Source organism: Notamacropus eugenii, chromosome 2 (genome assembly GCF_028372415.1).
Source record: "Notamacropus eugenii isolate mMacEug1 chromosome 2, mMacEug1.pri_v2, whole genome shotgun sequence".
NCBI lineage: Eukaryota > Metazoa > Chordata > Mammalia > Diprotodontia > Macropodidae > Notamacropus > Notamacropus eugenii.
Window position 1 is genome coordinate 350,360,086 of NC_092873.1, and position 26,897 is coordinate 350,386,982.

At 49.2% G+C, this 26,897-nt stretch overlaps 1 protein-coding gene across 1 annotated transcript; it reads left to right on the plus strand.

Annotated features, from left to right (window-relative positions):
• The first annotated feature begins 994 nt into the window (after positions 1 to 994).
• COL1A1 (collagen type I alpha 1 chain) lies at positions 995 to 26,897 on the plus strand. The gene is made up of 51 exons (XM_072646075.1): positions 995 to 1,216; positions 2,868 to 3,065; positions 3,376 to 3,410; positions 3,514 to 3,549; positions 3,647 to 3,739; positions 3,841 to 3,909; positions 4,229 to 4,273; positions 4,650 to 4,703; positions 5,234 to 5,287; positions 5,926 to 5,979; positions 6,322 to 6,375; positions 6,794 to 6,847; positions 6,948 to 6,992; positions 7,213 to 7,266; positions 7,393 to 7,437; positions 7,649 to 7,702; positions 8,314 to 8,412; positions 8,506 to 8,550; positions 8,647 to 8,745; positions 8,965 to 9,018; positions 9,784 to 9,891; positions 10,160 to 10,213; positions 10,679 to 10,777; positions 11,140 to 11,193; positions 11,290 to 11,388; positions 13,093 to 13,146; positions 13,453 to 13,506; positions 13,639 to 13,692; positions 13,796 to 13,849; positions 14,521 to 14,565; positions 14,656 to 14,754; positions 15,017 to 15,124; positions 15,908 to 16,015; positions 17,011 to 17,064; positions 17,344 to 17,397; positions 17,708 to 17,815; positions 17,910 to 17,963; positions 18,502 to 18,555; positions 18,869 to 19,030; positions 19,617 to 19,724; positions 19,935 to 20,042; positions 20,128 to 20,181; positions 20,283 to 20,390; positions 21,011 to 21,064; positions 21,176 to 21,283; positions 21,750 to 21,803; positions 22,314 to 22,421; positions 22,542 to 22,821; positions 23,057 to 23,247; positions 23,734 to 23,976; positions 24,976 to 26,897. The coding sequence occupies exons 1-51, from the start codon at positions 1,135 to 1,137 to the stop codon at positions 25,120 to 25,122; spliced, it is 4,362 nt and encodes a 1,453-aa protein (XP_072502176.1). The 5' UTR covers positions 995 to 1,134; the 3' UTR covers positions 25,123 to 26,897.

Sequence of the window (26,897 nt, forward strand, 5' to 3'; positions counted from 1 at the left end):
TCTGGGGTAGTTCCCATCTGCCACCCTGAAATCATCTTTTGAGCAGTTAAAGCTTTCTCTAGAAGAAAGCAATACCCTTTCTGACAAGTAGTCAGTTACCCAACAATTCCCAGGGATCTTCTCCACCAAGTCACAGACACTCTCACCTTGGTACTCAGAGTAGAGTACGATACCTCTCCGTCCCTCCTCCTCACCTCCTTGTAGTCCCAGATGTAGGAGGCAATTGAGATGGGGAGATTATGTTCTCAAGTAATCCTTCCCCTAACCATTCAGCAACCCCCAATCCTTTCTCTTGCCTTGAGATGATAGAGACCCCAAACTACCACCCAAACTCCCTGCCCAAGCCCCAGACATGGTAGCCGGAGGATCCCCCTCTCCAAAGGGGGACCCCCTTGTCAAATTTCTCACAGACATTTACTTCTTACCATCTAGGACCAATGACCCTTCCCTGTTCTCCCAAATGTCACCAAACCCCCAACAGACGACACTCCCTAAAGAGGGGCTCTCCCTTTTATTAAGCATTCCACCTGCTTTGATGGAGGGGGCTTTCCTCATCCAAGTCTCCTCATTTCCCTCTTTAGTTCTTCCTCACGATTTCCCTTTTCCCCAGTCCCCCCCAATCCATTCCGCTTTTGTCAGTGGTTGCTCCCCATTCAGAGGTCTCTGATCTCTTTTTTCCCCCTATAATAACCCCCCAAGTCTACACGGAGAACCCAGCTCATATTCTAGCAAGCCGTATCTCTAGGCTGGGCACATCGGGGGGAGGGGGGAACCGAGAAGACAGAAAGATTGGGGGGGCAGGGAAAGGAAAGGGCAGATTCTCTTCTCTTCCCTCCTCCCACTTCTCCCCCCTCTCCCTCCCCTCCCTTCCAACTCCCAAATTGGGGGCCGGACTGTGAGGCCCTGATTGGTTGGGCAGCGGGTGGCCCGTTCCCCCTCTCAGTGGGGGCTGGATCCCTCCTTCCCTGGGATCCCAGGACAATATAAAAAGGGGCCCAGAGCAGGCATTGTAGCAGACGGGAGTTTCTCCTTGGGGTCTGAGCAGGAGGTACCCAAGAATCTCAGGCCGCGCATGAGTGGACGGTAACCCCCCAACCCCAAGCCCCAAAGAGTCTACATGTCTAGGACCTAGACATGTTCAGCTTTGTGGATCCCCGGCTCCTGCTGCTCTTAGCAGTCACTGCCGTCCTCACCCATGGCCAAGACGAAGAAGACAGTAAGTTGGAAACTTTTTTTGGGGGGGGGAGGGAGAGGAAATGCATGTAACTGGAGTTCATTTATCAGCTCCCCGTTAACACACCTCCTGAGGACCCCCTACTTGAGCTGGATTGCTCAGGGTCTGGAAGGCTAGCAGGAGATGAGATTTCTAAGGGAGTCCTCATAGACGAACGAGTTTGAGGCAGTAGGGGATATAGATTTTTGAGGGAAGGGTGATATCCCATCAGAGAGGAACAGGTTGAAAAGAAAGCTCACAGCGAGTTAGGTGGGTGAGAGGGCTCAAAGAAGATCCCGTGGACAATAGGACAAGTATCGTTGGGGCTTTTAGAAGGAGAGGAACTTGGGGACAAATGGGGTCTGGGTGGTAGACTAGGATTACTGAACCCAAAATGCAAAAGCCATCAGGAAGGAATTAAGGATGATTCATAAGAAAAACGTTTTTGCAGACTCTGCAGTCTAGACGCAGTTCCAAGCTCTTGGGATGCTTGGGGTCCACTGCAAGAGGAGGGGTGGAGTGTGAGAGGGGTGGGGGGCTGCGGGGGTAGGAGGAGGAGAAACTTGAGTGGGGCGGGGGCAGGGTGGAATTCCAGCGCCCTCTGCCGGCCCCGTGGGGGGAGGGGAGAGAGGTTACCACGCCTCCCCTTGCGTCCAGGGTAGCGGGACATCCCAGTGCCTCGCCCGCTTCCTGGGAGGTGGGCGGGGGTGGTGTGGGAAAGGGGGAGCTTGGGCAGGCTATCTGGGCAATTGACCTCCCCTTTTCTCCGACTCGTGTCCATTTGCTAGCGCTGCGTGCCACCTCGTGGTGAACCACTCTGTTGCACGCGCGGGGGATGAGGAGAGGGACTAGAATCGACTTTTTGCGGAGTTTTTGATTTTTCTTATTGTTTGGTTCAGTCACTTAAAGACCCAGAAAGGGCTTATTCAGGGAAGAGAGGGCAGGGCGCGGCCATTGGATCTTGCTTTGTGGGTGTCTGTTTATGATGAGAGAAAAGGACCAAGGGGGTCAGGAGTAACAGGATAGACGTTAGGGCGTGTCTGTTGGTTTGGAGGAGCGCAATAGTTTTTTGAGGAGACTCCCCTCCCTTGCTCCTCACTTTAATTCGCCCTCCCCCAGAGCACTCCTCTTTCTCTCCTCCCACTCTTTTCTCCATTTGTCTCCACCTGCCTCCTCATGATCCTCTTCCTTCTCCTTGCCATCCCTACCCAAATCTCCCCTCTTCCACACTTGGGGCCTTTTCTGTTCCATTCTCTCCCCACTCTCCCCTCACCCTAACTTTTATTTGACTTGGCCTCGCCCCAATGAACTAAGGTCGGAACTTGATGGAACAACTGGCCTAAAGTTTTGTTTAAATTCCTAAACTGGAAAGAGTTAGAATGTCTCTGGCCCTGAGCCTTTGCTGTCACTGAGCCCCTGATGAGAAGCAGATGAATCTTAAGAGTTGATGGGGGGCGGAGCGAGGGAGATGAACAGATGCTGAGGATATAGGAAGTGAGAAATCCAATGCTTCCCTGACTCCATGGAAGAGGGAGGAAAAGTAGAGGAAAAGTAGGACCCCTCTGGAGTACTGGGTAGAAAGGTACTTGGGTTTCCCTTTTCTCCCCCTACTCCCATCCGCTACTGATCCACCACTTCCAACTTTGTCCCCCAGTTCCAGAAGGCACCTGTGTACAGAATGGTATAAAGTACAACAACGGGGAAGTATGGAAACCTGAGACCTGCCAAATCTGTGTCTGTGACAATGGAAACATCCTGTGCGACGAAATAATCTGTGAAGACGTTTCCAACTGTCCCAATGTAGAGTACAAGGACGATGAATGCTGTCCCTCCTGCCTTGGTGCCGATGCCGGTATGCCCCCCTCCTCCTACCTACCCAATCCCCCCCCCCCCTTCCCCACACTCCATCCCACCAATCAGAGTCCCTCTTCCTTTCTGTTCACTATCTTTCCTGATTCCACAAGTCCATAGAATGGACCTGCCTCTCTTCTCTCTCTCTCTTCCTCCCCACTCCTTCCCCCATCCCACCCCACTCTCATTCAGTCTTCTCTGACCACTAGAGGTCTTGGTTTTTAATAGGGGCCTGAGGTAGGGTTCTAGTCTTCCCCTACCCCTCTGCTGCCAGAGTCATTCTCTGATTCCTTCTCTTGTCCTCTCTATAGCTTCACCATCCTCTCCCGGAGAAACAGGAGCCGAGGTAAAGAATAGTCCTTAGTTTTTTGCCTCACTCATGAATATCCCCTCCGTTGCCCACCCACTTGTCTAAACCTTGTTCCTTTCTTTTTCATCCAATCTCACAGGGTCCCAAAGGAGACACTGGACCCCGAGGTGAAAGGGTAAGCTTTTAAACCTTCTTTGGAAGTTTGGTGGTGGGCAGTGAGTGTGGGGCCTGCTTTGTGGCTGACATTGGCATTTGCTTTCTTTCCCTGGCAGGGACTTCCAGGCCCACCTGGAAGAGATGGCATCCCAGGACAGCCTGGTCTCCCCGGTCCCCCTGGTCCCCCTGGTCCCCCTGGCCTTGGAGGAGTAAGTATACAATCAAGTCACTCTTGAAAGGATTTTTCCTCCCTTCCATCAACTGACCTGACCCTTTCCCTCTCTCTCTCTCTCTCTGTTTTTTCCTCTAGAACTTTGCTCCTCAAATGTCTTATGGCTATGATGAGAAATCAGGCGGCATATCTGTGCCTGGACCTATGGTAAGCTCACTAGGGCAAAGGGAGGATAGAAAAATAATCAATCAATAAACATTTATTAAGCACCCTACTATGCGCCAGGCTCTGCACTGAGTACTGGGGATACAAAAAGACGCAAATAAGTTTGGAGACATTGGGAAGGGGTAGGGGCCAGAAGGGCAGTCATCTCCAGATTTGTTTGGTCTTGTTAGGAGACAAAGATCCTTTCTGGGATTTCAAGGATAGGTAAAGGCAACAGAGAACCCATGAGAAATGAAAGATAAAGGTATTCTGTGCCTTGCATTTTCCTTTTGAATTCATCATTTTTCTCTTTTCTCCTTAGGGTCCCTCTGGTCCTCGTGGTCTCCCTGGTCCCCCTGGTTCACCAGTAAGTATCTGTGGTCTTGCAGTCACTTGAGGATCTTCAGTCTGAGTCTCTTTTAGGATTCTACAGGGAAAGGGTAGGGGAGAGGTGTTCAGGATTCTCTTTCTGGGACATTCAGATGTTGTCAGGGGCCCTATAGTGCCTGCCTCTAGCAGGTGAGAAGCTGGAGGTAGGAGGATCGTGATGGCCGTGGGGATGCTAATTAGCTTGATGGAGATTGTGTGAATTAGCACAAAATAGGCAATTAACACATAGGTGCTAAGTTTAAATGAAGGTGGCGAATGAAGAGGCTAGTGGACAGTGCTGACACTAGCAGGGATGAGAGTCATGTGGTGATGACATGTCTTTCTCATGCTTCCCTAATTTCTTTCCCCTCCAGGGTCCCCAAGGTTTCCAAGGCCCCCCTGGTGAACCCGGTGAGCCTGGAGCTTCTGTAAGTGGTCCTACCAACTCCCTCTTCCTGCCCCTCTCCTTCCCCCATTCATCCAGCATGTAACAAGAGTTTCATTCATATACACGTCTCCCTCCTCCCACCCCAACCCCCCCCCATATATATCTTTCTTAAGTGAAGGGTGTCTTCATCTTAATAATTAATATTTGTATGGTGCTTTATACTTGGCAGAGCACTTTACCTATTTGATCTCAGTTGATCCTAACAACAGTCCTGCGAGGTAGACTCTAGAATGACCCCCTTGTATAGATGAAGATACTGAGAATGAGAGAGGTTAAGTGACTTGTCCAGGACCACACAGCTGGGAAGTGTCTGAGGCAGATTTTGAACTCAGTCCTTCCACATCCAGGGGTGTCTCTACTGTGCCACCTACTGTCTCTTCTTGCATACTTTCTCCTGTTTCATTCAGATACATTCTTGACAAAGTGTTTACCCATAGGTAAATGACTTAGCCCCCCATGTTGCTCTCTCTCATACCAGGATGAGCCTCACCCTTTCTGTGTGTCTTCTAGGGTCCCATGGGTCCCCGAGGTCCTGCAGGTCCCCCTGGCAAGAACGGAGATGATGTAAGTAATTCCCAAGATGCATACTACCCTTTATCCCTCCTCTTGCCCACCACAAAGAAGCCTGCATGCCCTCAATGCCACACTTCCCACCAAAGGGAGATTGTTGTGTTGAGGAAGAGGCATTCAAGATGGAAGATGGACTCCTTCCTGTTGTACAACCACTTTGGGGTCACCTGGGAGCATACTTTGCCTTTAATCCTCAGGGAGAATTTTCACCTTCAGTATTTCAAGCATAGACTGCTTTCTCTTTCTTGCACAAAAAGTCCCTAGACCATACTAAGAGGCTTGTAACTAAGCCAGAGAAAATGGCTTGGCTAGGCTTCTTACTACCTCAGAGCAACTCAGATTTGTACCCAAGTCTATGAGTCTGGGACGTGGATTACTTAATGACTGATTTTAATAAAGGAAACATTTAAGCATTTAATTTGCTCCTAGAGCTAAATGAAATCATATTCGTTAAAGCCTGACCCTTAGGCCTTAATAACTCCAAAAAATCTGGGATCACCCTAAGCTTCCCCTGATTCACCAGTTCAGTCCAGTTCCTAACTGATAAGCAATAGTTTGGCACGACAACAGGAGACTGGATACAACGACCCTTAACAGAGGCTCACCTTGATGTCTTCCTTTCTTCCTTTCAGGGTGAAGCTGGCAAACCTGGTCGTCCCGGTGAACGTGGTCCTCCTGGTCCTCAGGTGAGAGGGGTCTTGGGAGAGAAAAGCCTAGAACTCAGGCTTCTGAGACTTCCACTGTTGGTTACTTAATTGTGCCAGTATCATCCTGAAGGTTCCCCTTACTGATCATTGTGAGTCCTACATGGACTGCCTCTTGCCACAGCTTTTAGATTTTAGTAACTCACATATCAAGAAAGGTGATGGAGCTTAGGATGCGCTTAGGTGTGAGATTGCCCTCACCTACTTGTCTGCATTCAAGAAGTGTACTCCATGAGGGGACCCTACACCTTTTACCTAATGGGCTAACCCTTTCATTGTCTTCTGCCTTTATTTTCTCATCATCCTTCTATTATTTCCCTTCAGGGCGCTCGAGGTCTGCCCGGAACTGCTGGTCTCCCTGGCATGAAGGGACACCGTGTAAGTCTTCTCTTGTCCATTTCAGTATAAAAACAATCTCGAGTTAACCCAGCACTAACCTTCAAGCTGCCAAATTACTCTGGGTTGAAGAATTTAGTAAAGGGTCTTCAGAAGGTGAGAGGGATTTAGGTTAGGCATCTAAAAAAATCTTCCTTAGGCTAGTTTAGATTTTGGAAAGTATTGCTAAACCATCTCTAAAAATGCAAATGAGAGAAGGGAAGAATCAGGTAACCTTATGGATGGAATTGTCAGGGAGTATGTAAAGTGACTATTTCATAAATAGGTTCCATGCTTACTGGCTGGTGTTCTCATTCCAGGCCTCTGGAAATGGATGTTATCCTGAATGAAGGTTGTTGGATCTACCCTTACCCCCTCCCTGGGATCTCACTTTAGTGGGTCTCTTTTTCTATTCTTTTAGGGTTTCAGTGGTTTGGATGGTGCCAAGGGAGACAGTGGTCCTGCTGGTCCTAAGGTAAAAGATCACCTTTTAGGAGTGAACATCAGCTTCCCTTCATCTCTACCCTTCCTTTGACAAAAAAAAAAAATCTCATTCTTATCCCTCTGCTTCCTAGGGTGAGCCTGGCAGCCCTGGTGAAAATGGAGCTCCTGGACAAATGGTAGGTGTGCCAGCACCTTGAAGAGCAGGAGAGACAGAGGGCCCCCCAAGATGAGGGTGGCAGGGTTGCAGGAGGTAGCATCTTGGGGGAAAACAAAAGCTTCCCCACTAGGCTTCCTAGAGATGCCTTTGGCACTCTGTTGGTGTGGAGAGGGGATGGGGATAGAGAAAATTATCCTCCCTTTACTCTATCTCACTCTGCTTCTCTTGGTTTTCCCCAGGGCCCTCGTGGTCTTCCTGGTGAGAGAGGCCGCCCTGGACCCCCTGGCCCAGCTGTAAGTATTACATGACTCAGACATTCTAGATGCCAGTTGGGCACTGAAGTAACTTTTATCTGGCCTGAGCAGTCCATAGACATCAAATGGAGGCATAACAGGTTTCTTCCTTTCTCTTCTTTTCAGGGTGCTCGTGGTAATGATGGTGCAACTGGTGCTGCTGGACCCCCAGTAAGTATGCTGCACATTCCTTGTGATGCCAGAGAAATTGGGGAAAGGGAAGCTTCTTGGGTCATTGGGCTAATGAAGATCACTTGGGACAGGATTTGAGAGACATAGAGGTCCCTTGTCTCTGGGCCTCTTTGGACACCTTCCCATTCTGGCTGGGAGGATCTGAGGGCTTCTCTCTTTCTTTCCACTAAGGTCTCCCTTTCTTTTACAGGGTCCCACTGGTCCTGCTGGTCCCCCTGGTTTCCCTGGTGCTGTTGGTGCTAAGGTGAGAATCCATCCATCCTGTCTGCTTCCTTCGTCCTTTTCCTAGATGCAAGATAGAACAGATAGAACCTTCTCCCATCCCGAACCTAGCTGGACTGCTACGAGTTGAAAGAGTAGTTTGGAGTTAAATTGGTCACGGGCCCTGCTTCTCATGAGTCAACAGATAGTCTGCCAATTGAGAATGATCTTTCCCCACTTTGACCCTCCCACCTCGCCTTCTTCTGAAGAGAGCCAAAGCCACAAGAAAAAAGAAGTCCATGCTTTAGGAATCAAAAACCTGAACATTTCCTGCAAAGTTGTCCCATAGTTTCAGATTTCTTTTTGATCCCCAATCTGATCAAGGCCTCGATTTCATATCATTTCTGTTCCTAATTCCTGACACTTGACCCTGGATTTACCTGAATATAGATTCCTGATTCAGAGCCTCATTCACGTGAAGCAAGACGAATTTTTCCTCCTCCTCTTTGCCCATCTCTCTGAAAGTCTAGAAAGCAGAGTAGCTTTTCTCCTCCCCTCATAAGAGTGAACATTGGGTGAAGGTGATAGGAAGGAGGATGAGAATGCAAGGGGCTAGCCCTGGGCATTTGGTTCATGGTTGTTTTCCTGGTCCAGGGTGAAGCTGGTCCTCAAGGAGCCCGTGGCTCTGAAGGTCCCCAGGGTGTCCGTGGAGAGCCTGGTCCCCCTGGCCCCGCTGGTGCCGCTGGTCCCTCTGTAAGTAGCTGCCTACCTTTGTGTTCTTTGACCTCTGGCCAGCTTCAGAGTACGTGTTTGTCACTCATTCCTTCTCTTCTCTTTTTGCTTTAGGGTAACCCAGGTGCTGATGGACAACCTGGTGCCAAAGGTGCCAATGTAAGTATATAGCAGTACCATTTGTTCCATAATGTACATGGATAGAGCATGACCTTCTAGACCAGGAGACTGAGTCTTCTCCTTTGTCTCCCATAGGGTGCTCCTGGAATTGCTGGTGCTCCTGGCTTCCCCGGTGCCCGTGGTCCTTCCGGACCTCAGGGTCCCAGTGGTGCTCCTGGTCCCAAGGGTAACAGTGTAAGTACCCATCTTTCCTCTGTCACTTTTCTCCTAATACCTGACTCTAGAGCTGACTGGCATTTGGTCCAGTCTATTTCCTGATTACCCAGCTGTGCCTGGGTCCTCTTCTCCAAAGGATGGGGTCAACTTTGTCTTTGGGCTTGGGATTAGTTTTTCTTTCCCTTCCTATCTCCTTCTATCCTCAGTTCAACCTTTTTTCTTCTTTGTTCCCTTTAGGGTGAACCCGGTGCTCCTGGTAACAAAGGTGATGCTGGTGCCAAAGGAGAACCTGTAAGTATTCTTCTTTCTCTCTCTTTTACATCAGTGCACATACACACACATACACACGCACACACACACACACACACATCCATTCATGCATATATACATGGTATAGTGGATAGGTTGGTAGACCTGAAGTCAAGAAGACCTGGATTCAAATCTCGCCTCTGACACTAACTTTGGGAACTCTAGCAGCTCTCTTCATTTCACTAAGTCTCAGTTTTCCTATCTGTAAAATGGGCATGATTATACTTATGGCACTTGCCTCCTAGGACTGGGGTGAGGCTTCAATGAGATAATGGATATGGAGTATTCTGCAAACATTTAAGCAGTTTCTAAGGATCCATTATCATTAGATGTGTCAATGTACATATGAGGCACATTTTCATTCTGACCTAACAGGTGAGAGAGGTATCCTTTGGGGAGAGGTTTCACTGGACTTTGAAGAAGATAAAGAGGTGTGGTCTTAATATTCAGGGAACCCCCATCTGATAGAGGAGACACAGTGCTTACTCCCAAGTAGCATCTAGTTGAGAGAGAGATAGGGACAGAGACAGAGAGAGGGAGAGACACAGAGACTGAGAGAGAGAGAAAATTTTTCCTGGAAGGAAACTCCTAGCCTGAAAAGGAAGATGAGAAAACCCAGAACAAACACATGGAGTCAGAGAAAAGGGCATGTTTTTCAGTTGAAAAGAGCTGTATCTCTCCCCAAACTTAGCGCTTGGAACTGAGCATTCACAAGTAATTTTTCCCCACCTTCCACTTATCCTGTAGGGCCCCGTTGGTGTTCAAGGACCCCCAGGCCCTGCAGGTGAAGAAGGCAAGAGAGGATCCCGTGGTGAACCTGGACCTACTGGTCTGCCCGGCCCAGCTGGTGAACGAGTAAGTGGCTGTTTCTCTTTTCCTTTTCTTGGCTTTCTTCCCAATTTCAACTGGCCCCTGGCATCTTGCCCACTGGGCATTCTGCATAATTCTTAGGCCCTTTGTGACATCCTTTAGTTTCATGGGTACTTCTCTAACTCAGCCCTGGCATGATGTCTCCTTCTAAGTGAGGAAAGGCCTTCCCTGAGATGGGGAGAGCACCTGAACCTTCTGTTGCCCTGCTTTCCTCATCCCTAGCTCTAATTTATCATGATCTCTCCTCCTACAGGGAGGTCCTGGAAGTCGTGGTTTCCCTGGTGCTGATGGTGTTGCTGGTCCTAAGGTGATTTCCTTCTAATTTTTTCTCTTTTCTTGGCAGATGCAATCACAAGAATATCCTGGTTTGGGGTGCAGGGGGTGGGGGGTAGGGAGGGATTGACTGCCATTGGTTTGCTGGTCCTTTCCATTTCTGTGTCCAATCAAAATGTAATCAAGTCAGCAAACACATATTAGGCCTTTACTACATTGAATCACTATATAGGCATTGCCTCAGGTGTTCAGGGCATCTTCCTTATGGGAAGGTGCTTCCCAGTGGCTCCCTGTAAGGCATAGACCTGGGATACAAAAGGAGCCCTTCAAGTCCTTGCAGGCAGCCTTCATGGCCTCAATGAGATACCTTTATGCCCCCATCTTCTTAGATACAATCAACTTTTCTGGTAGTAGATAGGCTCTGACTCCCACCTCTGCCCAGAGCAAGGTGAGAGAACCACTGATTCTGGGACCTTAACTCTTCTCTATTCCTTGCTAGGGTGCTCCTGGTGAACGTGGTGCTCCCGGCCCCGCTGGCCCCAAAGGATCTCCTGGTGAATCTGGTCGCCCCGGTGAGGCTGGTCTGCCTGGTGCCAAGGTGAGATGTCAGTGGAGGGACCCCAGAACCTGACCTGACCTCTTTCTGAGATTGGGTGTCATAAGTGAAGAGGGAGAGGGACTTTGGAGAACCTTGCAAGGCATGGCAAAATTGATCCCCGAGGAGTGCCATTCTGATGTGCACTTTGAGATCAGTGCAAGTTGGCAGTCAGTCTCACAGTCTAGCCATTCTTCCAGTCTTCCTTGTGGTTGTTTTCCTTCCTTACCTATCACCCTCCCTCTGCCTATCCATGCCATCTCAGCTTCCCTCCCTCAGAAGAGACAATTAACATGGGGGTGGGGGTGGAAATCTACAGGAAAGGCCTTCTCTCAAATCTCACTGTTGTATGCTTCCCTCCTTAGGGTCTGACTGGAAGCCCTGGAAGCCCTGGTCCTGATGGTAAAACTGGTCCTCCCGTAAGTACTGCCCACTTCTGCCTTGACCCTACCTGTCCTTTCATCCTTGCCTCTGGCCCTCTGCCCTCAACCGGTTTCCTTGTTGTCCATCCTCAGGGTCCCGCTGGCCAAGATGGTCGCCCCGGACCTCCAGGCCCCCCTGGTGCCCGTGGTCAAGCTGGTGTAATGGGATTCCCTGGACCCAAGGGTGCTGCTGTAAGTATACCCCCCCTTGACCCTTTCTTCTTCCCTCACCCTGCATTCAGGGGCAGGGAAGGCAATGTGTTCTGAGGGAAAGGGCCCTGGATTTGAAAATGAGAGATCTGCATTCTAGTGCAGCTCCACCAATAACATACCATGCCAACTTGGACAGGTCACCTTCCCTTTAGTCTCCCCATCTGTAAAATGATCTCTAAGATCCAATCCAGCTCTTACATTCTATTAATGATTCCCCATAGCTCTAATAAATGGGGATGAGGCAGAAGCAGGCTCTATACAATGTACTTTAAGGGTCTCCCATCCCTGTTGTCTGGGAACTTGCTATTCTGGGGGCCTACATAGGGAATTTTGGCAGAAAGGAATGCTTTATGGTTGAAGGATCTGGGATCTGAGAGTGGAAGAAATTGTACTTAGGATAGAGAAGAAGAAATAAAGGACAAAGAGGGAAAGGGAAGGGAAGGAGAAGAAGAGGAAAGATTAGAAGAAGAAAAGGAGGTTGAAGGAATCAAGGGTGGGAGATAGTGGCAAGATCCCTGAACTGAATGGAAGAAAGGACCACTGAGGCTTAGGCCTGGGCCTTGCTCCAGCCTTGTCCTTGACCCACTTTGACAACCATCATTTCCTCTTTTTGCGCCTCAATTTCCTTTCCCATTTTTGTAACAAGGAGGAAATCCTCTCTGCCCCTCCATTTTGGCAGGGCTTCTGAGAGATTTTAAATGAGATATAATGAAAGTCCTCTTAAGGTTAATTCATGATGGGATTCTCTGGTCCTCTGCTTATTCCTCTGTAGGAAGGAAGGAAGCAAACAGGAATATATCAAGCCCCCACTATGTGCCAGTTATTGAGCTAAGCACTTCACAGCTAGTAAAAGTCTGAGGCTGCCTTGGACGTCAGGTTTCCTGATGATGGCCCCCTTCCTCCTCCACCTTGTCCATTGTGCCACCTACCTGCCTCTACAATTGGAGTTTGAGGGAGGGATAGAAATCACAGGATCATATATTTAGAGCTGAAAGGGACCTTAGAGGTCATCTAGTCTACCCTCTCCCCTTCACTTTACAGAGAAGGAAACTGAGGCCCAGAGAGGTTAAAAAATTTGCCTGATGGTAAATGGGAGAAGTAAGATTCACACTCAACCTCTGGTTACCACTCCATTGCCTCCCACGACCTCTGAGTTTTCTTCCAGCTCTAAATCCTAGGCTAAGAAGAATGGTTGGGAGGGTTATGGTGATGGTGAAATTGACCCCTTAGAATGGTGAGGTTTGGAGATGGAGGGAGATCCGTGGTAAAGCTGAGACATCCAATTTTCTTAAGCACTTCCTGAGTCTTGCTTCCAGTGTCCTTAGTATTTGAAATAAGGGAAAGGGGGAGCAAAAACATTTAAACTGTCCCTTGACAAGAGCTAGAAGCTGTTGGAAAGTATATGATTTCTCTGGGGAACCAAGTGGAATAATTTAATTGCAAAGCTGAATTCAGTAATATTTTCAGTCATTGCCTGTGCTATCAAGTGCTATTAAAAAAACCCAAAAAAACAGCAACACGCCTGTCAAAGAACAGTCCCTAAGGCAAAAGGGAAGCAGCATGAATGATATGGAAAAGGTCCTGGACCCAGGGAGCCCTGAGAAGGTCACCTTCCTCTGGGCCACTTAGGGAAGTTTCTGGTCTCTGTTACCCTAACACTAACCCAAGGTTTTCTTTCCCTAGGGAGAGCCCGGCAAGGCTGGAGAGAGAGGTGTTCCTGGACCCCCTGGTGCAGTGGTAGGTGTTTTATTTATTCCCTTTTCTCCTTCCTAGTGACCCTTATCTGAAGGCTACTCCCCACCCCCAACCAGGAGTGGGAGAGAAAGGATCTTCAGCATCAGTAGGCATGGCAACAGGGGCCAGGCTCTGAGCCTTCAGCTATAACTGCTGCATATGGTTTGGAGGAAGCGCTCGGGAGGCTCCCGGCTTCCCCCAGATCAGTCCCTTTCCTTCACTCCCCAAACCCTCTCATCCTAAATCTAAACTAATCTAAGCTTCCACCACTGATCCTTTGATCCCCCACTCTGTAATCTCTCTCTCCAGGGTGCTGCTGGAAAAGATGGAGAAGCTGGTGCTCAAGGTCCCCCCGGCCCTGCTGTGAGTATCCCTTCCTGGGAAGAGCTGGCTTAGGGGTGGGGGCCTAGGTGAAAATTGTGAAGATGGGCTCCCTGCCTCTTTCCTGTTGGCATCACCTGATCCCTGCTTTCCTCTTGGCTTTTCTGAACACAGGGTCCCGCTGGTGAGAGAGGTGAACAGGGTCCCGCTGGTTCCCCTGGATTCCAGGTGAGAAGGCAGAGAATCTTGGGAATTGGGGAAGGTATGTAGGGAATGCTATGCTGTTGTCTTCTGGATTCTCAACACTTTCTCTCTTGCCCTTTCCCCATAGGGTCTCCCTGGCCCTGCTGGCCCTCCTGGTGAAGCAGGCAAACCTGGTGAACAGGTGAGTAAATACCTTGCACTTTCACAGAGGAAGGAGGTGAATGATCAAGAATGTCTAGTTTCCTCCCCTCCCCTGCCCCCAGGCATCTCTGCACAGGCTTTGAGAGGGGAGTTTGGGAGAGGATAACTGGCTTCACTTTCTTAGCTGGTTCATAAGAATTCTCACTTCCTGTCCCTCCTGCTTTCTTCCACAATGACATTCTAGCAGACTGGGAGTTTGATCATTTCATCTCCCCTTCCATTCCCCACTCCTTACTCCATTACTGGGTCTGATGGGTCCTGGCTACACCTCCCAGGAATATCCAGGAAGCAGAACATAAGGGACTGGGGATGGAGCTGCAGGGGAAGGAAGCCATGTGTTAGTGCTGAGCTAACAGATTACATTGTAATTACCAATTGCCATTCAGACAAAGCCCAGGAACAGGGCATTAACTTCAAACCAGAATGTAGGTCTGTAATCTGAAGTAAAGGGGAGGGACAGATTGTATTCCCCCAAGTCTAGTGCAGCGCCTGTCTGACATGAAGAGAGTCCCTAAAAGTAAATTGAGCAAGTAAACGAATGAATGAATGAATGAACGAGTGAATGAATTTATACTTAACTATGCATCCCTAGTACTTTACCCTTTTCTCTAGCCATGATTCTGACTTTTTTTTCCTTCTCTCCCTTCATAGGGTGTTCCCGGAGATGCTGGTGCCCCCGGCCCCTCTGGTGCAAGAGTAAGTAGACTCCTTCTCTCAGTCCTTTCTCCATCTTTTGCAGTAGTCTTTCCCATGGCATCATGACTTATCCTGTCTCTTCCTTTCTAGGGTGAGAGAGGTTTCCCTGGAGAACGTGGTGTCCAAGGTCCTCCTGGCCCTCAGGGTCCTCGTGGTGCCAATGGTGCTCCTGGAAATGATGGTGCTAAGGTGAGGAGCAGGATGGAGAGGAAGGAGTCAGTACTTGGGGTGGGAAGCTCCATCCACCCTTCAAGGGAGGGTATGGCATCTTCCTTTTAACCCCAAATCTGATGGATGACAAGTGGCTATAGAGCATCTACGTTATGCTTAGACTACTGCCCTTAAATTCATCTCTTGCCTTTAATGTCATGTGGCTCAGTGGAGGGGCTATAAACAGTATCTTGGGTTCTCCAGTGTGTAACTTACCTTGTTTCTCTTGGTTGGCATATAGGGTGATGCTGGTGCTCCTGGTGCTCCCGGTAGCCAAGGGCCTCCTGGTCTGCAGGGAATGCCTGGTGAACGTGGTGCAGCTGGTCTTCCTGGTGCCAAGGGTGACAGAGTGAGTTCATCCCCTGCCCAATTCTACCCCTACTCCCTTACCAAGCCCTTTCATTAGCTTCTGGATATATATCACTGGGATATTGACTTGAATAACAACTTGATCTTTTCCTTCTGCTTTCTTTGCTGGCCTTCCTGAATCTCTCTCTGTCCCTTATTTTATTTCTCATCAAGTCCCCCACCTCTGCTTTGTTCTCCCTACCCAGAGTCTTCTCTGCTGCTGAGAGACCTTGAATTCTCCCCCTAGACCACTAAGGAAATGAGAGTGACTTGCCCAGGGTCACAGAGCTAGCCTATGTGGACTTGAACCCCATGTCTTCCTGTTTTCAATACAAGCTCCCTACTATTGAGGAGAGAGGGTCTCAAATCTTTTCCCTAGGTCATTAGGGATACCCCTTTATCTGGAAAGTTTAAAGGTTAGATCCAGAGATTTTCCTGGGTCTGAATGACAATTTCAACTTCATAGAGTTGGAAGTTCTTCTTACAGAGAAGAAAATACTCTCTCCAATCTGCTCTGAAGAACCTTCAGTTCCTTAATTTTACCAATCTACTTTCTTAAATCCTTTTGCTTAAACAGTGTGTTGTCTTTTTCCTGTTTTATGGGGATGGGTAAGGTGCAAAGATAGTCTCTCTCTGGTATCTTCTCTCCAGGTTCCATCATGAAAACTCTCTTTTCAGCATCCATGCACATGCCTCCTATAAGAATGTTCCCAGACACCACTTTGGCCCAAAAGCCAGCACCGTATCTTGGCTAAAACAAAGCTCTTGTCTTTTCTCTCTCTAGGGTGATGCTGGCCCCAAAGGTGCTGACGGTGCTCCCGGCAAAGATGGTGTCCGTGGTCTGACTGGTCCCATTGGTCCCCCTGGTCCTGCTGGGCCTTCTGGTGACAAGGTAAAAATAGCCATCCCCCTTTCCAACTTCTCCCTGAAATATTTTGTGGTTGTTGAGGCATTCTTGTGCCCCACATTGTTCTACTGTTCTCCTTCCTCAGAGCAGGAAAAAATAAGGATGGGACCTTTGATTTCAGTGATATAGGGAATCCTGATGAGTAAAATTCCCTTTTCCAATGCATGTTGGGGTTGAATTAACTAGATAATTGAGTATATGAGTAATTGGCTCAGGGTCAGGTCCCATAACCAGTATGTATCAGAAGTGGACCTTGAACCCCCATCTCCCTGAACCCAAAGGCTGTTCTCTTTACACTGTATAACAGTGTTTCACAGTATGGTGTGAAGATGAATTTTCTTCTTGTGTGGTGGTATTGGACCCAAAGAATCATTGGATTTTTGAGTTGCAAAGGATGGTAGACACCATCTCATCCCATGCCCACAGTTTACTGATGAAAAGAGCAAAATTCAGAGAGATGAATCGATTTACACTAAGGTTATTGAGGTGTGTCAGAACTGGGATTTGAACCATCTTCTGATGCCTAGCCCCAGAGCTTTCAACTACCCTGGCTAGCTTGGAGACTGAAGGCATTCTAATCACTGTGCACCAGATGATGCTAATGACCTTGCATTAGGGGAAGGAGTGGTTAATAACAGGGAATGAGATTTCTTGAGACAGGGGGTGGGGGAAGAAGCAGAGCTAAGCTGCTATTGGTCAGGAAGAAGGAAGACTAGTGAGGTAGAATCCTATAAAAGCCAGAGGACAGATGAGAAGAGAAGTTAGATCTGACAAGTAAGTGGGTGGAGAGAATTAGATGTGTGCAGGGAAATACAGAAGCCACTGTGGTCCCAGAGACGGGCTTTCCATCTCCTGGGGTCTTGCTGAAGGACATATGGGTGTAGGGTTATTCCAGCCTACAGTCTACAGAATATATCCATCCACAGTACCTCCTTCCTTTCCTGTTCCTGCCTGTTCCTTACCTCCTTTTTGCCTTCCAGGGTGAATCTGGTCCCAGCGGCCCTGTTGGTCCCACTGGAGCTCGTGGTGCCCCTGTAAGTAATTTTCCCTATTATGTGGGAGATTTCTTCCCCTCCCCATTCTCTACAGCCCTCACTTTACGCCTTCATTCCCTCCTCACTCCTCATGTCTCTTGAGTGACTCTCCTCTCTAAGACTCTCTCATTTCTCCCCATTACCTTGTCCCCTCTCACCCTGCATCTCTGAATTCTCATTTGTAAGCATCTCTCTCTTAATTTCCTCTTCCATTGTCTCGGGCCCTCTCCTTTCAGGGTTTCCTCTCTGACTATTTCTCTATCCTTCCTTCTGTTTTAGGGAGAACGTGGTGAGCCTGGCCCCCCTGGTCCTGCTGGCTTTGCTGGTCCCCCTGTAAGTACCAAGCCCCTCTCTTAATTCCCATTTACCCCAGTGGGACCCATGCATCTCATGACTTAAGCCTGGGACAAAAAATGGGAACCCCCCAAAATGAAAAGGGATCAGGAACGACAGGACTCAGAGATGTTTATTTCTTGTTGGTAGGAGTGGGTGTTGCTGGCCTTAAGGATCCCTGTAATAGGAATGTGTATGAAGTCTAGTTGGGGGAGGGGTTTGCCACTTTCTCAAGCCCCATCTCCTTCTGAAGCCCCATGTTTGCAGAGCTCTGCTCCCCTGTTCACCTGTCTTTGTCCCCTTCTTCCAGGGTGCTGATGGCCAACCTGGTGCTAAAGGTGAACCTGGTGATGCTGGTGCTAAAGGTGATGCTGGTCCCCCTGGCCCTGCTGGACCTACTGGTGCCCCTGGCCCTGCTGTGAGTGTTTCATTCTTCCTTGGTTACCCTTCCCACTAATTCTCTGCATAGCTGCTCTCTACAACTATGACATCTTCCTTTTCCTCTCCTCCAGGGTAATGTTGGTGCTCCTGGACCTAAAGGTGCCCGTGGCAGCGCTGGCCCCCCTGTAAGTACCACCTACCACTTAGGTCCACCTCTAGCCCCTGCTAGGGACACACTCAGGCACAGAAATCTCACCCTGGAGCCAGTTCAAAGCCTGGATACAGAACCCTGCAACTCTGAGAACTGGTACCAGTAAGGATGGTTGGCAGAGTGACCTTCCCTCACTCTTGAGAAAATTACCCCCCTCCCCTCCAAGGGTATTAAGAGGAAAGAACACTGTACTTGATATGAGGAGACCTGGATTAGAGTGAAAGTCATTTTATTTGATATCCCTCAGGTATAAAATGAGGAGAATATTTTTTTCTACCTCCATCCCAGTATTCTTGTGAGGGAGATAGTTTATGGATCTTATAGAGTTATTGTTATTACTAACTGTCCTCCATATATAGCTCTTAGGGTTCTGCTTATCCTAGTGCAGGGAGTGAGTCTGGGGTATATCCACAGAGGATGTCCTCTTCCCCTGCCTTCCTTCCTCCTCCCACTACCACCCAGCTAGACTACTCTTCATATCTCTGATGCCTCCTTTTCATTTTGCCTTGTAGGGTGCTACTGGTTTCCCTGGTGCTGCTGGAAGAGTTGGTCCCCCTGGCCCCTCTGTAAGTACCTACTGGAAGAATTCAGTGAAGGGGATCCTGATCAGTGCTGTTGGGAGGGGTCTAGAATGAGATGGTTGGAGATAGTTGATCTTAGGAATCAGGATGGAGAACAAGTGAGTGGGAAGGAGGTTGGGGCAGTGGGACAATAGCTATGCAACTGTGCCCCCCTTGCCCTAGCCCTTGTGGCCCAGTCACTGCCTCCCACCCAATGTGCCAGTCGTGGTGAGGGGGTAGCTGGGCCTCAGCAGACAACTTTGGAGTTGAAGGAGAGGCCCAGCCTTTTTTCTTCCTGATCACCTTTCCTGCCACCTAGGGTAACACTGGACCCCCAGGACCTCCTGGCCCTGCTGGCAAAGAAGGAGGCAAAGGCCCCCGTGGTGAGACTGGCCCCGTTGGACGTCCCGGTGAAGTCGGACCTCCTGGTCCCCCCGGCCCAAGTGGAGAGAAGGGATCTCCTGGTGCTGACGGCCCTGCTGTAAGTCCTAAGCTCCTTGGTTTCTCCCAGTAGCTCCTAGAAACCTCTCAGGGTCGAATGGCCTCTTTTGGAGCCAATATCCCTCATTCTTGGGCCTATCGACTAAAGGCTTCCGATGCCCCCTAGCTGGCATCTGCTCAGGAATGCCCATAAAAAATGATCATAGGGAACTGTATACAGTGTTTTCTCTCCTCTTAAGCAGAGATTTGACCTGTGATTTCTTATCAAGTAAGCTGATGTGTGTAAAGTGCTTTGCTAACTTTAAACATGCTACATAAATATCAGCTTAATATTACCATCATTATTTTCCCTGTCCCATCCCCTCCCAAATCAGGGAGCCTTTTCAACCTTCTTTCAACCTCATCCCAAAGAAGAACATTACTGCCAACAAGCCTGGAGGGGTCAGGCTCCCTCATGCTCCTCTGCTGGACAGCATCCTGGGTCAGAAGTTGGCATCAGTCACCCCCATTGCCATCCAACAAGATTCAGGAGATCTGGATTGTGAATGAATTCAAATCAAGTTCTCTCCCTATACTCCTCCCTTCCTTCACCTGCCCCTTCTCACTCCTTCCTTTACTTCCTTCAGGGTGCTCCTGGTACTCCTGGACCTCAAGGTATTGCTGGACAGCGTGGTGTGGTGGGTCTGCCTGGACAGAGAGGAGAAAGAGGTTTCCCTGGTCTTCCTGGTCCCTCTGTAAGTATCCCAGGCTTTTCTCTCTGGGGTGTATCAATAACATGAGAGATTTGGGAAGGAACAGATAGTGGTGGGGGAACAGGAGAGATACAGGAAGAGGACCAGAGGAGATGTTTAGAGGAGAGTGGGTAGGGCCTTGGAAGACAGACTCTCTGGGAGAAGAGCTCTTATACGCATCCCTTCTCTGACCTGGCCCTTCCCTGTATTTAGGGTGAACCCGGAAAACAAGGTCCTTCTGGAGTAAGTGGAGAACGTGGCCCCCCTGGCCCTGCTGGCCCCCCTGGATTGGCTGGACCCCCTGGTGAATCTGGACGTGAGGTGAAGCACAACCCCCAGCAGCCCAGCATTAGCCCAACTTGTGCCCCTCTCTGGCCTGGACTGATGGTATTCTCTCCCCTTTCAGGGCGCTCCTGGTGCTGAAGGCTCCCCTGGTCGTGATGGCGCTCCAGGTGCCAAGGTGAGCGGAACCCATCTGACTAATCTGTTTCTCTTGTATACTCTTTAGTAACACTGACTCTGCCCTTGACTCTTCTCCCTTTTCCTGTTCTTCCCCTTTAGGGTGACCGTGGTGAGACTGGTCCTGCTGGCCCCCCTGGTGCTCCTGGTGCTCCTGGTGCTCCCGGTCCTGTGGGTCCTGCTGGAAAGGCTGGAGATCGTGGTGAGACTGTAAGTGACTTTTCCCCAGCAACTTGTTGAAGTTAGGGCAAGCTCAGGAGCTAATCAGGGGGCTTTACATCAACTTTATTTAGTTGGAATAGGGAGGAGAGGTCAAGGGGGGAGACTCTCTGAGAAGGAAGATGGGTTTGTGAAACAGTCATTTTCCTATAATAAGCTCCATAGGATTATGGCTCCCCCAATTTCCCAGAAAATGGGAGTTATGCTAGAGGAAGAGAGAGTAGGGTTCCCCTTCTGGCCAGCTTCTCTCTGAGCTGAGACTTGTCCCTAAAAATCATTGCCCCTCCAAGTAGAGTACAGGAGTCACAGGGGGGAGGAATTTCCTCAAGATCAGGGATGTCAGAGAAGAGGTGGGCAGGGTGGCAAGGAGAGTGATCAGGGACTGAGGTCAGTGCCAGTGAGAGAGTGTTTGGGGCTAATCAGAGAGGGAGATGGAAAGGCTAGAGGTCAGGGGAGGGGAATGTATTAACATGGAATAGAACAGAATGGGCAACTCAAGGAAAGGAGGTTCACAGCTCCTGCGGAGAAGAGACTATACAAACCTGGGGACCCTTGAATCAGGCTGATTCCACAAGATCTCATTGGCTCTCTTTCTCTGTCCATCCTTTTAGGGTCCCGCTGGTCCTGCTGGTCCTGCTGGTCCCACTGGTGCCCGAGGCCCTGCTGTGAGTCCTCCATCCTCATCTCCTCAAAGGCCACTGTAAATAAGGACCTGTGCCCATCTGGGTGCTAGAGAGCCCTTCACTTGTCTGAATGTCATTTCTCTCCTCTTGTAGGGACCCCAAGGCCCCCGAGGTGACAAGGGTGAGACTGGTGAACAAGGTGACAGAGGCATTAAAGGTCACAGAGGCTTCTCTGGTCTCCAGGGTCCCCCTGGTCCTCCTGTGAGTACCTCCTGTCTTGTTCCTTTCCCTTTCTCTTTCTCTTTTATCAATGTAAACATTCCTTAGTCTGGAACAATTCATCAGCCTTTCTAGATTGGTATTGTGGACAGGAGTTAGCTGTTCTCTCTTTGGGTTAGAGAAATTTAGGGAAAGGGAAATTATTCTATCAGTCAGTAAATGTTTATTATGCGCCTACTGTGTGACAGGTACTGTGCTGAACACTGGGGATACCAAAAGACTCAAAAGAATCTCTCAGCTCAGGGACCTCTAATGGGGGAAGTCAACATGGATGAAGAATTAGGGGAGTGGAAGTGTCTCAGATTGGAAAGACCTTTGGCCCAGATTTCCAGTTTCCTGGGCCTGGGAACAGGGTTGGGTCATTCCTGGTCTCCACGCCCCCTCTCCCTTCTCTCATCAACACCACTTAATCCAGACTGAGTTCTGAATCATCTTTGTCTCCTTCAAGGGTTCTCCTGGTGAACAAGGTCCTTCCGGAGCTTCTGGTCCTGCTGGTCCCCGAGTAAGTAACTTTTTCTTTTCTTCCTAGGGTTCATCCCCTGTCTCACCCAGGTTCCCCCCTGAGGGCTTACATTGTCCACTAGGAGACCTGGGGATCTGAGCAGTGGGGGTACAGTAAGGGTGTATGAGGGGACAGAGCAGATTCCAGGGTTAATTCTCAAGACCAGTCACACTTGGGATTCAGTCTCCCTCCCCCATCCTTTCCTCTCATTTCTTGGCCCTGCCAAGGGGGAACAGTGACTCATCTTGGCATGTAAGCTAGTGAGAGAGAAAGAGACAGAGAGAAAGATCAGACCCAGTTGTCTGATATTTCTCAGTGGGGGTTGTGTTGTCAGAACTGAGTTTGTTGTTGGTCTTAGAGTTGAATTATTTGACTTGGATTATGTTATCTCGGTACAGAGTTTGTTGTTTATTCTGAGCTTGCGTGGTTAGGTTAGGTCTGGCCTGGAATTGGGTTGCCAAACTTTGGATAATATCAATCTAACCCACTATTTCTTATGTCCTCCCTCAGGGTCCCCCTGGCTCTGCTGGTGCTGCTGGAAAAGATGGACTCAATGGTCTTCCTGGCCCCATTGGCCCCCCTGGTCCCCGTGGTCGTACTGGAGATGCTGGTCCTGCTGTATGTACCCTCATCTCCTTAGCTCATTGAGCCCCTCCCCCACCTCAGGCTTATCTGGTGCTCCAAGCCCAAGAACCCAGGTCTTCACCAACCTTGGCTCTTCTCTTCTTTTTTGCATAGGGTCCCCCTGGACCTCCTGGACCCCCTGGTCCTCCTGGTCCCCCCAGTGGTGGTTTCGACTTCAGCTTCCTGCCCCAGCCACCCCAAGAGAAGGCTCATGACTCTGGCCGCTATTACCGAGCTGATGATGCCAATGTCCGTGATCGTGACCTCGAGGTAGACACCACCCTCAAGAGCCTGACTCAGCAGATTGAGAACATTCGTAGCCCCGAGGGTACTCGCAAGAACCCTGCCCGCACCTGCAGAGATCTCAAGATGTGCCACTCTGACTGGAAGAGCGGTGAGGACCTTCCCAAGCCCTCCTTGAGGGTCTCCAACTCCTCCTGTTTCCTCCTTCCTCACTATGCCTTCCCCCTTGCTGCCCAGTCCACCCCCACAATAGGGGACTTTGCAGAGACTAGAGTCCAAGCAGTTTTCTCTCCTTCTTTTCCTCCTTTGCATGACTCCCAACATGGCACCCAACACCAGACCCCTGCCTCCTTGACTCTCTGTATTCCTTCTCTGTCCTATTTCAGGAGAGTACTGGATTGATCCCAACCAAGGCTGCAACCTGGATGCCATCAAGGTCTTCTGCAACATGGAAACTGGAGAAACCTGTGTGTACCCCACCCAACCCAAAGTGCCACGGAAGACTTGGTACATTAACAAGAACCCCAAGGAGAAGAAGCATGTCTGGTTCGGCGAGAGCATGACCGATGGATTCCAGGTGAAGCACAGGGAATGGGAGAAGAGAGGTAGATAAATCTAGACCATAGAAGGCAGGATCTAAGGGTAGATAGTAACACTTCCAGGATGGGGATGAGGCCTTAATGAGTGTTGACCAATGTTGAGATGGGGGAGATGAGCAGATAGCAAGGGTTAGAGATGGTTAAGATGGGAAAGGTAGGAAAGGTCAGAGGTAGACTATATTGATACCCCCAAGAGTGGAGTCCAGGAAGCCTGGGATCTGGCTGAAGCACTATCATAAATGAACTGTATGGTCTTGGCAAGTCCCCTCTTGGGACCTGTTTCCTCTTCTGTAAGGTGAAGGGGTTGGACATCAGATGGTCTCCCAGCTCTCACATACAGCATCTGGCCCTGCGATTCTGGGATTCAACATTCAAAGGCTAGATTAAGGGGGTTCCGGGAGACTGCAGAGAATTGAGAGGGCAGGGGAGAGAGGTTAGCCTTCATCTTCTTCTTTCCACTACAGTTCGAGTATGGTGGTGAGGGCTCCGACCCTGCCGATGTGGCTATTCAGATGACCTTCATTCGCCTGATGTCTACTGAGGCCTCCCAGAACATCACCTATCACTGCAAGAACAGTGTGGCCTACATGGACCAGCAGACTGGCAATCTCAAGAAGGCCCTGCTTCTCCAAGGCTCCAATGAAATCGAGATCCGGGCCGAAGGCAACAGCCGATTCACCTATGGAGTCACTGAGGACGGATGCACGGTGAGCCCCTCTCCCTTCCCTCTTTATTGTCATAGTCAACGAAACCTTGAGGTTGTGTTGGAGGCCTTGAGTTAGTATACTTTGCTGTGTGCTCTTGGACAAGTCTGCAGCCTCTCTGGGTTTCGTTTTTAGCCCAGGGCTCTGGGCAAATGGATTGGAATTGGAACTAGACCTGTGAATTCCAATGGTATTGAGAACTCCTTGCACCTATACAATCCAGCACATTTCTCTAGAAATTTGCCTGGAGCAGACTGAGAGGCTGTAACTTGTCCAGGGGTACCAGCCAGTATGTGTCAGAAGCAGGACCCAAATCCAGGTCTACCTGGCTTTGAGACCAGCAATCTAGTAAATCCTGTCTCCCCCTCCTTCAAGTGATTTGTCCTTCTGTCCACCTGCCCAGAGCTTATAGGTCACAGAAACAGGTCTGAAGTGGGCTTTTTACTTTTTAAAAAAATTTTAAATTAGTTTATTTTTAGTTTTCATCATTCACTTCCACAAGATTTTGAGTTCCAAATTTTCTTCCCACCTCTCCCCTCCCCCACCCCCAAAATGGCATGCATTCTGATTACCCCTTCCCCCAATCTGCCATCCCTTCTATCATCCCATGCCCCACCTCTTATCCCCTTTCCCTCTACTTTCTTGTAGGGCAAGATTTCTAGACCCCATTGCCTGGATTTATATTTCCCAGTTGCCCATAAAAATCATTTTTAAAACTGAGTTCCAAATTCTCTCCCTTCTTCCCACCTCTTCCCTCTTCCCACCTACCTTCATTGAGAAGGCAGGCAATTCAACATAGGTTATACATATGTGGTTATGCAAAACAAAAAGTGGATTTTTTAGATAGTACCTGTGGTCAATTGTGCAGGTCCCTGAGAGCTAGGATTTTGAAGAGACGTGCTAACCATCCACCCTTACCCCACCTTACTACTCCATATGGCTTCACTGGGTCACTCCTACAAGACAAGAGCTAATTCCTTTTGCCTCTCTTTCCTTTCCTAGAGTCACACCGGAAACTGGGGCAAGACAGTCATTGAATACAAAACCACCAAAACCTCCCGCCTGCCCATCATCGATGTGGCTCCCATGGACGTTGGCGCTCCCAACCAGGAATTTGGCTTCGACGTTGGTCCCGCCTGCTTCCTGTAAACTCTCCCCATTCCCAACCGGCTCCCTCCTACCCATCTTCCTTCCCTCTGACCCCAGAAGAAAACAAAAACAACCCAACAGAACAAAAAAAAAGTCAAAAAAAGGAGAAAATTTCACATGGACTTTGGAAATTTTTTTTTCCTTTCCGTTCATCTCTCAAAACTTAATTTTCACCTCTGACAAACCAAATCTGACCCAAAAAACCAAAGCTAAATCAAAAGCATTAAATCTTACAAAAAAAGAATAAATAAATAACTTTTTAAAAAAAAAGGAAACTTGGTCCACTTGCTTGAAGACCGATGTGGGGGTAAGTCTTTTGGAGCCCACTGGGCTTACAGATGCCCCAGCTTTTGCCATTCTGTTCCCTTCTCCATCTGTTCCCCTTGGGGACTTCTCCCCCACAGCCTCCCTTCAATGCAAGTGTCCCCCACGTCCCAGGAAATGCTGGGGCAAGCCGTGGTCTTCCTGGCAGCAAGAGAACAAATGCTTCAACATCCAAGTGTCTTCGGCCTTACCCTGCCCTCTCTCCATTCCAGCCTCCTACCCCGCTAACCCTCCCCTCCAAGGAGGGGATGGGGAGACGGGGTTCCCAGACTCAGCTTCTCTGCTGGTCTCTTTTCTCAATACCACTGCAAAGGAAGATGTACTATCTGAAAGCAAGCCTCTGTACTGCACCCCTCTTTTTGAGAGGGGAAGTGTGTGCGAGGGACCCCACCTGAGGAGGACCTACTGGGCCTGGAGTTGTCCTTTGAGATTTTCCCCCCTACCAAGTTTAGAGGAAAATTGGAAAGGGGTAGGGGTGGAGGGACAGTAAAGTGGAACCAGCTGATTTGGGAATCCTGCCCCCCCCCCAGCTCCTCCAGGCACCTTCCAAGCTTGCCTCTCACACACAGGCAGTGGGGCTGAGTCTGAGAAATTGTTCATTCCATGTATATTTCTGTTGTTGAAAGACTACCTCGTACTTGTCTTTTTTCATGCCAGCCAGGGCAACATTGTGGGGGCTTAGAATGGGGGACCGAGGGTGGAGAGGGGATACTTCTCCTTCTGGGGCTCCCCCTACTTTAATCAAAGGTGCTAAGTTTGCGTTTCCTTTCCTCCTAGACGTGCTGGGGATAGGAAAACCAGGCAAGAATAGACAGCCAACTGGTTTTCCAAAATGGGGGTGGGGGTAGGGGATTGGGGATCACTGGTGCTATAGAAATTGAGACCTCCCCCCCCTCCATGCCAAAGAGTGTTCCCTTTCTGTTTTACGGTCTTCTTTTTTTCAAAGCTTTTTTTTTCATTTGTTTGTTCTTGGCTTATGGGGACTCGTGAATTTTCTAAAGGTGCTATTTTAAAAGGGAGTAAAAGCAGCAGGCTTGAGATCTGCACCAAAGCTGACATTTCATTATGTCTTCACCAGCAGGTGGATTCAACTTTCCTTTGAACATTTTTACCCCTCATGCTTTCTCCATCTTACTGTTCTGCCCCTTTTTCATGCCTCCCACTCACCTCCCTTTTCTCACCCTACCATCCTCCCCTCTTGCTCTGAAACCCTCTGTCTTTCCCCCCAGCCTTTCCAACTCCTTTAATTCTGCCTCCTCACCCCCCATGCCTCTCTTGCCATCTCCTCTCTTTGGGTTTCAAAGCACAACTTTTCTGACCAATAGGCAGTTTTTCCCCCTAGGGAGTGTGAGGAACCAAAGGATTCTGTACCTATTTTGTGTATGTATAATAATTTGAGATGTTTTTAATTATGTTGACTGCTGGAATAAAGCATGTGAAAATGACCCGAA